We start from the raw sequence: 14472 nt of genomic DNA on the forward strand, positions 1-14472 counted from the left end.
ACAGAGAACTTCCAGGATGATTGCATTCAATAAAATCAACTCTGTTTTGCTTCACTCTGTGCCAGTGCATCCCAATTCAAATATCTAGTTCTAAGGGTCCTTCCATCAGCTGTACTTGGATGAATATGGATTCAAGTATCAATGGATGGTGGTCACATTACAAAGTATAATTTATGTGTGGCAGTTTTGTATTACATGCTTGACGCTTGTTCACACTTGCCTCAACCATTGTCAAGTTTTCTGGTTTCCATAATAGAGCAACAGGTGGCTGTTGACTAATGCCACTGGCAGAGAAACATTTCCTCCAATTGGCTGCTGTCAGTTTCACCGGATACTGTGGTACTGCGGGACTTCTCTCTCCACGTTCTCTCAACTCGCCTTTGAGGCTAGACAGTGACAGCTGCCTCTGGCCATCATTTTTGTCCTTAACTGTGAACTGGATTCTCCCAGCTATCCAATAGGATCTTTGAAAACAACTTCTTTCTTTCTTTTTTTGACAAAATGAGGATTTTCATAGCTTTTGAGGGATCTTTTGAACCATTTGATATTTCAGCAGATGAAACTGTGGAGGCTGTTAAGCTGATGATAAAGGTACATACTTTGTCCCTGAGCCACTAAGATGTGCATTAATTTTAAGTATGCAGTGAAGTTTAAACTCTACGTGGGTGCATTTTCAGCAAACAGGGGACTAAAACTATTTGAAAGTATCATTGTTTGCTTACATAATCATTTGTTAGAAGATATTAACTCTGGAGGTGTTAGACAGGAAAATTCTCAGGGGAAAAAAGTTTAGCTTATCTTTATGATATTTGTAGATTGTGTATTGGCCAGATAGTATTACTGAAATTCTTCACAAAAGGAGAAAAACAAGACACTAACTCTAGGCCAGGTAAGTGGAGCATACAGTTGTCAGATAGATGGCCTGTGTGGTGAGCAAGCAACTATAAAGAACCAAAGGATTTTGGAGGTGGAGAGGACTTCTGGGCTACAGCCTCATTTTGCATTCAGGGAAAACTGAAGCTCAGATAGATTGACCATTTAACCTAGGATCACAGAGCCAGAATAAAAAATAATTTGGGTGCAGTACTTTTCTTACAAATTTCTTATAAATACTCACTATAAAATGGAAAATTAAGACAAATATTTAGGAACTGACCATCAAATGGTATTTAACTTGGAGATGATTTATTCCCATTTACTAAGGATCATTTACTGAATCATAGTTACATGATGTATAGTAAATTACTATGATCCCTAAAATCTAGATCTTCTAACACAGAAGCTCTTAATCTTTATGTATCATGGATCCCTTTGGCAGTCTGGTGAAGCCTATGGACTCCTTCTCAGAATGTCTTTAAATGCATAAAATAAAATACATACCCCCAAAAAAGGAAACCAGTTATACTGAAATACAATTTAAAAAAATTAAAAAACAAATTGTGATATTGTGACATGTGGGTTTCCTTATTAACACATTAACAAGTGTTTGCAGTGTATCTCATAACTATTACAATTTCAAAGGAGATCAGTATAAATAATATTTTGTATCTGCAACAACAATGATAGGATATGAAAATATCTGTGATTTCTATTGGTGACAAAGTCACAGGAACAGTCAATTACTGCTACTTTAGCTTGTTGTCTATATACATAAGAAAAATCCCCATTTTATTTGAAGTTAATAAAAACCAAATGTAGTTTTTTACCACCTAAGTTCTAACCATCAACTTTTGGGGATGTCTAAAGACTTCAGATTAAGAACCCCTGTCTAATACTTTCTCCTTCTGTCCCAATTTTATAATACTCAGTGGAAAATGTAAAAGATAAGAGATTACATTGCTGGTCTAGTAATGTAGAGATATGCTGTTTTCATAATATGCTATTGATTTTTAAGGATTATTTCCACATTCCTCTCTCTGAAGATGAACAAGCCAGGAGGTATCTGGAGCTGATGTACGCTGGAGCAGCCCTAAAGGACAGCTGGAGTCTTACTGATGTTGGAATATCTTTTTGTTCAACTCTCAAATGCTTTGTTAAGGTATGACGGATGATCAGAGTAACAATTTGTCCAAGATGTCTACCTCATTTCAGAAAAAGTTATGAAGAATTCAACCAAAGTAGTTCACAATGTAGGAAGAGGTTTTCTCTTCTTGCCTTCCCTCTCTTCCACTTGCATAACTAGACTTAGGCACAATTTGTGCTGTAAGGGGAAATAAGGCATGGAGACTGGATAGAGCTCCCTTTGTTTACTCTTTCTCTCCCTTCCCTCCTCTATCCCCCTTGTTGTCTGCCCCAAAACAGTCATCGCAGAGCAACCCATAAACCAATATAGGATCAAGGCCAAGGGGCTGATCTGGAACACTGATGTGGGAGAAAGAAGATTAGGTCACTTCCATGGCCTTACAATGGATTACGGGAATGAGGAAAGGGAAGAAATTCTCAGTAACAATAAGAATGAAATGGCAGGATCTACATTCAAATCCTACAACGCAGCCATTCATGAATTATGTGTACATATAACAGAGACAGCGTTTTCCATTTATACTGTCCTTAATCAGTGGTGCTTAATTTGGGGTCCATGGCTGGCTTTAAGAACAAAACCCTAAAACTGCAAAATATGCAAAATTATGTACCTGGAGACCTTCTGGGTGAAGGATCCTTAACTTTTGACAATTTCTCAAAGAGACAGGTAGCCTAAAGAGTATTAAGAGCTGTTCTCTAGGATAGAAATAGTATTCAGTACTCGTTCTCTACCCCATATGAAAACACGAGCCTCAAGGAACTTAGTAAAGTACATATTTTCTGCTAAATGGGACACTTATTTTCTCATGGTTAGCAGTAAAAAAAGTTGATGGTAGCTAAAGCTAACTCTTTTTCTTTTCATATATTTTACTGATTGACTAAGTGGGAAGTCGATTTTTTAAAGGAATTTTCTAAAATATTTATTATTAAGTAGTAAAGGTAAGTCACAGAAAAAAAAACATTGTATGATCCCATTTATGTAAATAAAAAGGCCATATTTTATACATGTTTTTAATGTCTTATAAGCATTTATTCATGTATTTTTAAAATCTTTTTATTATGCTTTTTTAGATAAATTTTTAAAGTTTATTTTTTATTGGGATAACATTGGTTTATAACACTACATTACATATCTTTCATGTGTACAGTATTATATTTCTACTTCTTTATACTCTACAACATGCTCACCACTAGAAATTTAGTTTCCAACCATCTCCATACAGTTGATCCCCTTTACCCATCTTGTCCTCCTCCCACCACCCCTTCCCCTCTGCTAACCACTACTCTGTTCTCTATATCTATGTTTTGGTTTGGTTTCTTCAATTTTTTGTGTTAGTTTACTTGTTTTTTATATTCCACGTATGAATGAAATCATATGGTATTTGTCTTTCTCCGTCTAACTTATTTCACTTAGCATAAACTCCTCTAGGTCCATCATGTTGTCGCAAATGGCAAGATTTAATCATTTTTAAGCCTGAGTAGTTCCATTGTATATATATATATACACGTTGTGTGTGTATATATACATACACATACACACCACATCTTCTTTATCCATTTGTTCATTGATGGGCATTTATGTTGTTTCCATATCTTGGCTATGGTAAATGATGCTGCAGTGAACATAGGAGTGCATATATCTTTTTGAATTACTGTTTTGCTCTGTGGAATCTTTTTAGTTTGTTGTAGTACCATTTGTTTTCCTTTTGTTTCCCTTGCCTGAGGAGACATATCTAGAAAGATATTGCTAAGACCAATGTCAAAATGCATACTGCCTATGTTCTCTTCTATTGCATTTTATGGTTTCAGGTCTTACATTTAAGTCTTTAATCTATTTTGAGTTGATTTTTGTGTATGGTATGAGATATTGATCTAGTGTCTTTCCTTTTTCTTTCTTTTTTTTAAATGTGGCTATCCAGTTTTCTCAGCAACATTTATTGAAGAGACTATCCTTTCTCCATTGTATGTTCTTTGCTCCTTTGATGTAAGTTAATTGTCCATGTATGTGTGGGTTTATTTTGGAGCTCTCAATTCTGTTCCATTAATCTATATATCTGTTGTTCTGCCAATACCATGCCATTTTTATTACTATGGCTTTGTAATATAGTTTGAAATCAGAGCATGTGATACCTTCAGCTTTGTTCTTTTTTCTCAAAATTGCTTTGGCTATTCAGGGTCTTCTGTGGTTCCATATAAATTTTAGGGTTTTTTTGTTCTATTTCTGTGAAAAATGTCCTTGGGATCTTGATAAGGATTGCATTGAATCTGTAGATTGTTTTTATGGACATTTTAACAATGTTGCTTCTTACAGTCAATAAGCATGGCATATCTTTCCATTTCTTTGTGCCTTCTTCAGTTTCATTCAACAATGTCTTATAGTTTTCAGTGTACAGGTCTTTCACCTCCTTGGTTAAATTTATTCCTAGGTATTTTGTTCTTTGTGTTGTGATTGTAAATGAGATTGTTTTCTTAATTTCTCTTTCTGCTAGCTCATTGTTACTATCTAGAAATGCAACAGATTTTTGAAGGTTGATTTTGTACCCTGCAATTTTGTTTATTATTTCTAATAGTTTTTTGGTGGAGTCTTTAGGGTTTTTTCTATCTAAAATCATGTCATCCATAAATAGTGACAGCTTTACATCTTCCTTTCCAATTTGAATGCCTTTCCTTTCTTTTTCTTGCTTAATTGCTCTGGCTGGAACTTCCCAATATGTTGAATAAGAGTGGCAAGCGTGGGCATCCTTGTCTTGTTCCTGATTTTAGAGGTATTATTTTTAGGTTCCTGAAAAATGTCTAGTTATCAAAAAAGGAAATAAAAACAATTCTAATTTCTTCTGCTTTTCTCTCTCTGATACTCAGAAAATTGTAGTATAATACTTTTTTAAGCAGACCTAAATTCTATGTCATTTCTTAAATGTCTCATGTCTTTAAATATGTATACACATACTGTGTTTTTGTTACTGTACAGTATAAACCCTCTAAAATTTCCTGGAATTCTCCAACACCAATAATGATGTTCAAGACATTTTTGTTGCTTGCTTACTTGGAGATAGTGGTATAAGATCAATACTAATATTTGGCTTTTTTGGGTTTTTTTTTTTAATTAATAGTAATCTTTTATTTTTTTTTTATTTTTATTTTTGGCTGTGTTGGGTCTTCGTTTCTGTGTGAGGACTTTCTCTAGTTGCGGGAAGCGGGGGCCACTCTTCATCATGGTGCGCGGGCCTCTTCACTATAGCGGCCTCTCTTGTTGCGGAGCACAGGCTCCAGATGTGCAGGCTCAGTAGTTGTGGCTAACGGGCCTAGTTGCTCCGCGGCATATGGGATCTTCCCACACCAGGGCTCGAACCCGTGTCCCCTGCATTAGCAGGCAGATTCTCAACCACTGCGCCACCAGGGAAGCCCCAATACTAACACTTGAAATAGCTAGAGGAATCTAATTGAAACATAGCTATTCAGGGATGTAGACAAAGTGTGTTAAGAGTATGAATAGAATACTTTTACTCAACTAAGCACTGACTTTATTTTATTATTTAAAATTTTTTTAATTTATTTTTGAGCAGGTAGTACAGTCACATGGTGCTCAATTCCAGTGGTACAGCAGGATACACAGTAAAAAGTTTCTCTACCTCTGGCCCCCAATCTTCCTCCCCAAAGTAACCTGTGTTCATAGTCTTACTTACAAAAATATTTCAAAACTTCTGCCAATTAAGCATCATCTGTCACAGTGATGCAAGCTGCCTTCGCACTGAACTCTAACCTTTCCCTGGAGTTCTAAACTGCTAATGACAAGAACAGAATGTAGACGTAAAAGACTATTCCAGAAAGCCCAGGCAGAATATAATTATGAGTCACAGGGCTGGCCAACATGAAGGGTTTAATTAAAAACTCTCAAGTTCCATGGAATTTTTACTGATCTTCATCTTCACCTTCTCTGGCAGAATCACATTTAGTGAATTTCTTATCACTAGTTTTGGGAAGGAAAACAATATCTTGAATCTGAAGGAAGAGAATTACCTGCAAAGCCATAAATACTGGTTTCCATCCTAACTCAGTTCCTGTTAAATTAGATGATATAACAGGCCTATTTCAAAAGTCCACACTATTCACTGTTTATGTATGATAACGTCCAAACTGGGTTTGTAACAACAAAAATACTGTATGAAAATGTCCCTTGCTTCAAAGAATGAAGTCATATCAACTCTATACTGTTTGATCTATCTTAGGTAACCAAAGACTACCTTCCAACTCATATTATTGCTTTATTGCATAATTAGATGCATACAAACTTAAGTAGTACTTTTCCTATCTAACTATGTTACTTCATGCAATTAGTTCCATTTTCTGAGAATCTAGGAAAGCTAGAGTCTCAATTTATTTTGGTACAAGTTAGAAATAGCATGATATAAACCAAAAACTTGGCAAGTAAGCAATTTTTTCTTTTTAAAAAGATGTAAGTAGATACCATGTGTCATGAAATCAATCCAGACTATTTGGTTTCTTAATTGCACTTATATTTTTGTATGGATTACAAGGATTTGCTTGTGTGAAGAGCGGGAAAGACGTTAGATAAATGGAGGTGTTTTATTCTAAATAGTCAATAGGTTTTCCAGTTTCTCTGCTAATTACACTTTCTCCTTTAATGGTAATGTAGACACATTTGGAAAAGTGAATGGGGGATGACATAAGAATAGTAGGGAAAGAACATTGCCTTAATTTTTCTTTCTTTGGAAAAGAACTCCTACAGAAACCACAAGAAATATTTTCTCTGGCATATATCGCCATGTTCTATTAGCACAGGTTTCAGCCCTGCCCATTCATTGCTGATGCTGTTGCAGTGTTCCTGTAAACCACACATGAGGCATTGCAAAGGCCTGGGTCACTGTGTGGCATGCAGAGGTGCTATCGCCATTTACCTCCTTCATTCTAACCTGTGTAATTGTGGAAACTATTGCTTGAGTTTTGTTCATTGTTGTCACCAGTGCCTAGAATAATACCTGGCACACAGTAGGCTCTCCATAAATATGTGTTGAGTCAATGAGTTGATGAAGGCTTGAGGGATGAAGTAGAAAAATAAACAAGAAGGTATATGATTGTTGTGAGAAACATCATAGGTATTGAGATGCATTTCAGGGTTTGGGTTCCCTCCCTTGCTGTGACATCTCTCCTCCCCTTCTACCTTCGAGGCAAAGTGCTCCAGTCTTAGTGCTTTTCCCTATCCAGCACCAGGGTTCTTAGGCTGCAAGCAGCAGAAAGGAACCTGGACAATTAAAGAGGAAAACAAACATATAAGAAAGGCTATTGTGTAGTTCACAGTCTTGACAGGAAGATTAGAGAATTGGGCTCAGAGATTATGCAGCCAGAAATAATTTCTAAATCATGACCCACAACTAGTCCAGGAAGGCCCCCGCTGCAGCCGCCCTAGAGCCCTCAAAGCAGACACTGGACGCAGCTGCCAGCCCTGTTGCCAGGCCAGCAGTGCTTCAGATCTGCCACTGCCAGGGAAGAGTCCCTGCGTCTGCTGCTTCCCTGACTTCCTGGCTCCGAATTCAAAGTGGAGGTGGATGGGGTGGCTTGACTGGGCAGCACCCTGGTCACACATCTGGTTCGCACAGTAAAGGCGGCTGAGAAGCAACCATCTGGCAGGTTGTGTCTTCTAAAATGTGAGGAAGACTCAGTCTCCCTAACACTGTTGTTGTTTTTTTTCACCGCACTGCATGGCTTATGGGATCTCACCAGGGATTGAACCCAGGCCACAGCAGTGAAAGCCCGAAATCCTAACCACTAGGCCACCAGGGAACTCCCTCCCTAACACTCTTTATGGCTTCCCTGCCTCCTTCTATCACAATACTTCCACCAACCAAGGGCTGTGGTTAAAACTTAGTCAATTCTTTCTGGCATCCTTGGAAAGTTGTTTTATGGTGAAAGAGTGTGTTATTTGTGGCACCACTGAGTAGATATCTATCAGACAAATTGGAGAAGTTTGAACTATACTAGTAGGTCTAAAATTGATTCAAAATCATACACATTTTAGCTTTCAAAAGGCACTTTTAAAACACCAAAATCTAGGCACGTCCCTGCTGGTGCAGTGGTTAAGAATCCAACTGCCAATGAGGACACGGGTTCGAACCCTGGTCCGGGAAGATCCCACATGCTGCAGAACAACTAAGCCCAAGAGCCACAACTACTGAGTTTGTGCTCTAGAGCCCACGAGCCACAACTACTGAGCCCACACACCACAACAACTGAAGCCGGCGTGCCTACACCCCGTGCTCCGCAACAGGAGAAGCCACCGCAATGAGAAGCCCAGGCACCACAGTAAAGAGTAGGCCCCACTCGCCGCAACTAAAGAAAGCCTGCACACAACACCGAAGACCCAACACAGCCAAATAAATAAATTTATAAAAAAATAAAACACCAAAATCTATGAGACGCATATGTGAACTTAGATTTTAAACACAATTTAAACACAAAAACATGTATAAACATGCTCCTTAAAATGTATAATTTACAAATAAAAACATGTTTCTAAATAAAATGGCTATTTTTTTCTAAACTTAAAGCCTTAAAGAATAGTATATAAAGAATTTGGTGGAGAATTCCCTGGCAGTACAGTGGTTAGGACTCCATGCTCTTACTGCTGAGGGCCGGGGTTCAATCCCTGGTCAGAACCTGTGGGGAGCTAAGATCCTGCAAGTCATGAGGCATGGCCGGGGGTGAAAAAAAAAAGAATTTGTTGAGGAAAGTTGTTTCAATTCACTGTCCTAGACTCCAAGTATAACTTCTCCAGAATGACAATCATACAAAAGGAGAAGTTCATGAGGCTAAGATGTTTATGAAGACATCTCAACTGGCAGTTCAACAAAAACAAACATTATTTCCCCTTTTGGTCTACTCTGGAACAGTTGGGACATGTTTCTGCTTATTTGGTGCAGCAACTCCAAAATAGCAAAATATATTAAAAAAAAAAAAAAAAAAAAAAAAAGAGGAACCAAGATGGCAGACTAGAAGGACGTGTTCTCACTCCCTCTTGCGAGAACACCAGAATCACAACTAGCTGCTGGACAATCATCGACAGGAACACACTGGAACTCACCAAAAAAGAAACCCCACATCCAAAGACAAAGGAGAAGCCACAATGAGACGGTAGGAGGGGTGCAATCACAGTAAAATCAAATCCCATAACTGCTGGATGGGTAACTCACAGACTGCAGAACACTAATACCACAGAAGTCCACCCACCGGAGTGAAGGTTCTGAGCCCCACATCAGGCTTCCCAATCTGGCGTTCCGGCAACGGGAGGAGGAATTCCTACAGAATCAGACTTTGAAGGCTAGTGGGACTTCGACAGGACTGGGGGAAACAGAGACTGCACTCTTGGAGGGCACACACAAAGTAGTGTGCACATCAGGACCCAGCAGAAGGAGCAGTGACCCTGGGGAAGACTGAACCACACCTACCTGCTAGGGTTGGAGGGTCTCCTGCAGTGGCGGACAGTGGCTGTGGCTGACCGTGGGGACAAGGACACTGGCAGCAGAAGTTCTGGGAAGTACTCCTTGGCGTGAGCCCTCCCAGTGTCTGCCACTAGCACCACCAAAGAGCCCAGTTGGGCTCCAGTGTTGGGTTGCCTCAGGCCAAACAACCAACAGGGAGGGAAGCCAGCCAGCAGTCAAGCGGATTAAAGTTCTACTGAGCTCTGCCTACCAGAGCAACAGTCAGCTCTACCCACCACCAGTCCCTCCCAACAGGAGACTTGCACAAGCCTCTTAGATAGCCTCATCCACCAGAGGGCAGACAGCAGAAGCACTACAGTCCTGCAGCCTGTGGAACAAAAACCACATTCACAGAAAGACAGACAAGATGAAAAGGCAGAGGGCTATGTACCAGATAAAGGAACAAGATAAAACCCCACAAAAACAACTAAATGAAGTGGAGATAGGCAACCTTCCAGAAAAAGAATTCAGAAGAATGATAGTGAAGATGATCGAGGACCTCGGAAAAAGAATGGAGGCAAAGATCGAGAAGATGCAAGAAATGTTTAACAAAGACCTAGAACAATTAAAGAACAAACAAACAGAGATGAACAATACAATAACTGAAATGAAAACTACACTAGAAGGAATCAATAGCAGAATAACTGAGGCAGAAGAACAGATAAGTGACCTGGAAGACAGAGTGGTGGAATTCACTGCTGTGGAACAGAATAAAGAAAACAGAAGGAAAAGAAAAGAAGACATCTTAAGAGACCTCTGGGACAACATTAAATGCAACAAGATTCACATTTTAGGGGTCCCAGAAGGAGAAGGGAGAGAGAAAGGACCAGAGAAAATATTTGAAGAGATTATAGTCAAAAACTTCCCTAACATGGGAAAGGAAATAGCCACCCAAGTCCAGGAAGGGCAGAGAGTCCCATACAGGATAAACCCAAGGAGAAACATGCCAAGACACATAGTAATCAAACTGGCAAAAATTAAAAGACAAAGAAAAATTATTGAAAGCAGCCAAGGGAAAAACGAAAAATAACATACAAGGGAAAACCATAAGGTTAACAGCTGATTTCTCAGCAGAAACTCTACAAGCCAGAAGGGAATGGCATGATATACTTAAAGTGATGAAAGGGAAGAACCTACAACCAAGATTACTCTACCCAGCAAGGATCTCATTCAGGTTCGAAGGAGAAATCAAAAGCTTTACAGACAAGCAAAAGCTAAGAGAATTCAGCACCACCAAATCAGCTCTACAACAAATGCTAAAGGAATTTCTCTAAGTGGGAAACACAAGAGAAGAAAAGGACTTACAAAAACAAACCCAAAACAATTAAGAAAATGGTCACAGGAACATACATAGCGATAATTATCTTAAACGTGAATGGATTAAATGCTCCAACCAAGAGACACAGGCTTGCTGAATGGATACAAAAACAAGACCCATCTATATGCTGTATACAAGAGACCCACTTCAGACATAGGGACACATACAGACTTAAAGTGAGGGGATGGAAAAAGATATTCAATGCAAATAGAAATCAAAAGAAAGCTGGAGTAGCAATACTCATATCAGATAAAATAGACTTTAAAATAAAGAATGTTACAAGAGACAAGGAAGGACACTACATAATGATCAAGGGATCAATCCAAGAAGAAGATATAACAATTATAAATATATATGCACCTAACATAGGAGAATCTCAATACATAAGGCAACTGCTAATAGCTCTAAAAGAGGAAATTGACAGTAACACAATAATAGTGGGGGACTTTAACACCTCACCCACAACAATGGACAGATCATTCAAAATGAAAATTAATAAGGAAACACAAGCTTTAAATGCCACAATAGACCAGATAGGTTTAATTGATATTTATAGGACATTCCATCCAAAAACAGCAGATTACACTTTCTTTTCAAGTGCACACGGAACATTCTTCAGGATAGATCACATCTTGGGTCACAAATCAAGCCTCAGTAAATTTAAGAAAATTGAAATCATACCAAGCATCTTTTCTGACCACAACATTATGAGATTAGAAATGAATTACAGGGAGAAAAACGTAAAAAACACAAGCACATGGAGGCTAAACAATACATTACTAAATAACCAAGAGATCACTGAAGAAATCAAACAGGAAATCAAAAAATACCTAGAGACAAATGACAGTGAAAACACGATGATCCAAAACCTATGGGATGCAACAAAAGCAGTTCTAAGAGGGAAGCTTATAGCAATACTAGCCTACCTCAAGAAACAAGAAAAATCTCAAATAAACAATCTAACCTTACACCTACAGGAACTAGAGAAAGAAGAACAAACAAAACCCAAAGTTAGCAGTAGGAAAGAAATCATAAAGACCAGAGCAGAAATAAATGAAATAGAAACAAAGAAAACAATAGCAAAATTCAATAAAACTAAAAGCTGGTTCTTTGAGAAGATAAACAAAATTGATAAACCATTGGCCAGACTCATCAAGAAAAAGAGGGAGAGGACTCAAATCAATAAAATTAGAAATGAAAAAGGAGAAGTTACAACAGACACCAAAGAAATACAAAGCATCCTACGAGACTACTACAAGCAACTCTATGCCAATAAAATGGACAACTCGGAAGAAAGAGACAAATTCTTAGAAAGGTATAACCTTCCAAGACTGAACCAGGAAAAAAGAGAAAATATGAGCAGACCAGTCACAAGTAATGAAATTGAAACTGTGATTAAAAATCTTCCAAAAAACAAAAGTCCAGGACCAGATGGCTTCACAGGTGAATTCTATCAAACATTTAGAGAAGAGCTAACACCCATCCTTCTCAAACTCTTCCAAAAAATTGCAGAGGGAGGAACACTCCCAAACTCATTCTATGAGGCCACCATCACCCTGATACCAATACCAGACAAAGATACTACAAAAAAAGAAAACTACAGACCAGTATCACTCATGAATATAGATGCAAAAATCCTCAACAAAATACTAGCAAACAGAATCCAACAACACATTAAAAGGATCATACACCATGATCACGTGGGATTTATCCCAGGGATGCAAGGATTCTTCAATATATATAAATCAATCAATGTGATACAGCATATTAAAAAATTGAAGAATAAAAACCATATGATCATCTCAATAGATGCAGAAAAAGCTTCTGACAAAATTCAACACCGATTTATGATAAAAACTCTCCAGAAAGTGGGCATAGAGTGAGCCTACTTCAATATAATAAAGGCCATATACGACAAACCCACAGCAAACCTCAGCCTCAATGGTGAAAACCTGAAAGCATTTCCTCTAAGTTCAGGAACAAGACAAGGATGTCCACTCTCACCCTTATTATTCAACATAGTTTTGGAAGTCCTAGCCACGGCAATCAGAGAAGAAAAAGAAATAAAAGGAATACAAATTGGAAAAGAAGTAGTAAAATTGCCACTGTTTGCAGATGACATCATACTATACATAGAGAATCCTAACGATGCCACCAGAAAACTACCAGAGCTAATCAATGAATTTGGTAAAGTTGCAGGATACAAAATTAATACACAGAAAACTCTTGCATTCCTATAAACTAATGATGAAAAATCTGAAAGAGAAATTATGGAAACACTCCCATTTACCATTGCAAAAAAAGAATAAAATACTTAGGAATAAACCTACCTAGGGCATCAAAGGACCTGTATGCAGAAAACTATAAGACACTGATGAAAGAAATTAAAGATGATACCAACAGATGGAGAGATATACCATGTTCTTGGTTGGAAGAATCAATATTGTGAAAATGACTATACTACCCAAAGCAATCTACAGATTCAATGCAATCCCTATCAAATTACCAATGGCATTTTTTACAGATCTAGAACAAAAAATCTTAAAATTTGTATGGAGATACAAAAGACCTCGAATAGCCAAAGCAGTCTTGAGGGAAAAAAATGGAGCTGGAGGAATCAGACTCCCTGACTTCAGACTATACTACAGAGCTACAGTAATCAAGACAATATGGTAGTGACACAAAAACAGAAACATAGATCAAGGGAACAAGATAGAAAGCCCAGAGATAAACCCACGCACCTAGGGTCAACTAATCTATGACAAAGGAGGCAAAGATATACAACGGAGAAAAGACAGTCTCTTCAATAAGTGGTGCTGGGAAAACTGGACAGCTACATGTAAATGAATGAAATTGGAACACTCCCTAACACCATACACAAAAATAAACTCAAAATGGATTAGAGACCTAAATGTAAGACCGGACACTATAAAACTCTTAGAGGAAAACATAGGAAGAACACTCTTTGACATTAATCACAGCAAGATCGTTTTTTTTTTTAATTTTTTTTTTGTGGTACGTGGGCCTCTCACTGTTGTGGCCTCTCCCATTGTGGACACAGGCTCCAGACGCGCAGGCTCAGCAGCCATGGCTCATGGGCCCAGCCGCTCAGCGGCATGTGGGATCTTCCCGGACTGGGGCACGAACCCGTGTCCCCTGCATCGGCAGGAGGACCTTCAACCACTGTGCCACCAGGGAAGCCCAGCAAGATCTTTTTTGACCCACCTCTTAGAGAAATGGAAATGAAAACAAAAATAAATAAATGGGACCTAATGAAACTTCAAAGCTTTTGCACAGCAAAGGAAACCATAAACAACACGAAAAGACAACCCTCAGAATGGGAGAAAATATTTGCCAACGGACAAAGGATTAATCTCCAAAATATATAAACAGCTCATGCAGCTCAATATTAAAAAAACAAACAATCCAATCCAAAAATGGGCAGAAAACCTAAATAGGCATTTCTCCAAAGAAGATATACAGATGGCCAAGAAGCACATGAAAAGCTGCTCAACCTCACTAATTATTGGAGAAATGCATATCAAATCTACAATGAGGTATCACCTCACACCAGTTAGAATGGGCATCATCAGAAAATCTACAACAACAAATGCTGGAGAGGGTGTGTAGAAAACGGAA

General features: G+C 38.3%; 1 protein-coding gene across 1 annotated transcript in view; it reads left to right on the forward strand.

The window, feature by feature from the left end:
- Positions 1-479: 479 nt before the first annotated feature.
- The window catches only part of ANKUB1 (ankyrin repeat and ubiquitin domain containing 1), a gene marked incomplete at its 3' end in the record, with an annotated part of 41161 nt that continues 27168 nt past the window's right edge, over positions 480-14472 (forward strand). Inside the window, exons 1-2 of the mRNA XM_079923308.1 lie at positions 480-591; positions 1895-2038. Coding sequence (XP_079779434.1) covers positions 502-591; positions 1895-2038 — 234 coding nt within the window. The 5' untranslated portion in view covers positions 480-501. The remainder of the gene's footprint in view (positions 592-1894; positions 2039-14472) is intronic.

This window comes from Stenella coeruleoalba (assembly GCF_951394435.1).
Source record: "Stenella coeruleoalba genome assembly, chromosome: 5".
In the NCBI taxonomy this organism is placed as follows: Eukaryota; Metazoa; Chordata; class Mammalia; order Artiodactyla; family Delphinidae; genus Stenella; species Stenella coeruleoalba.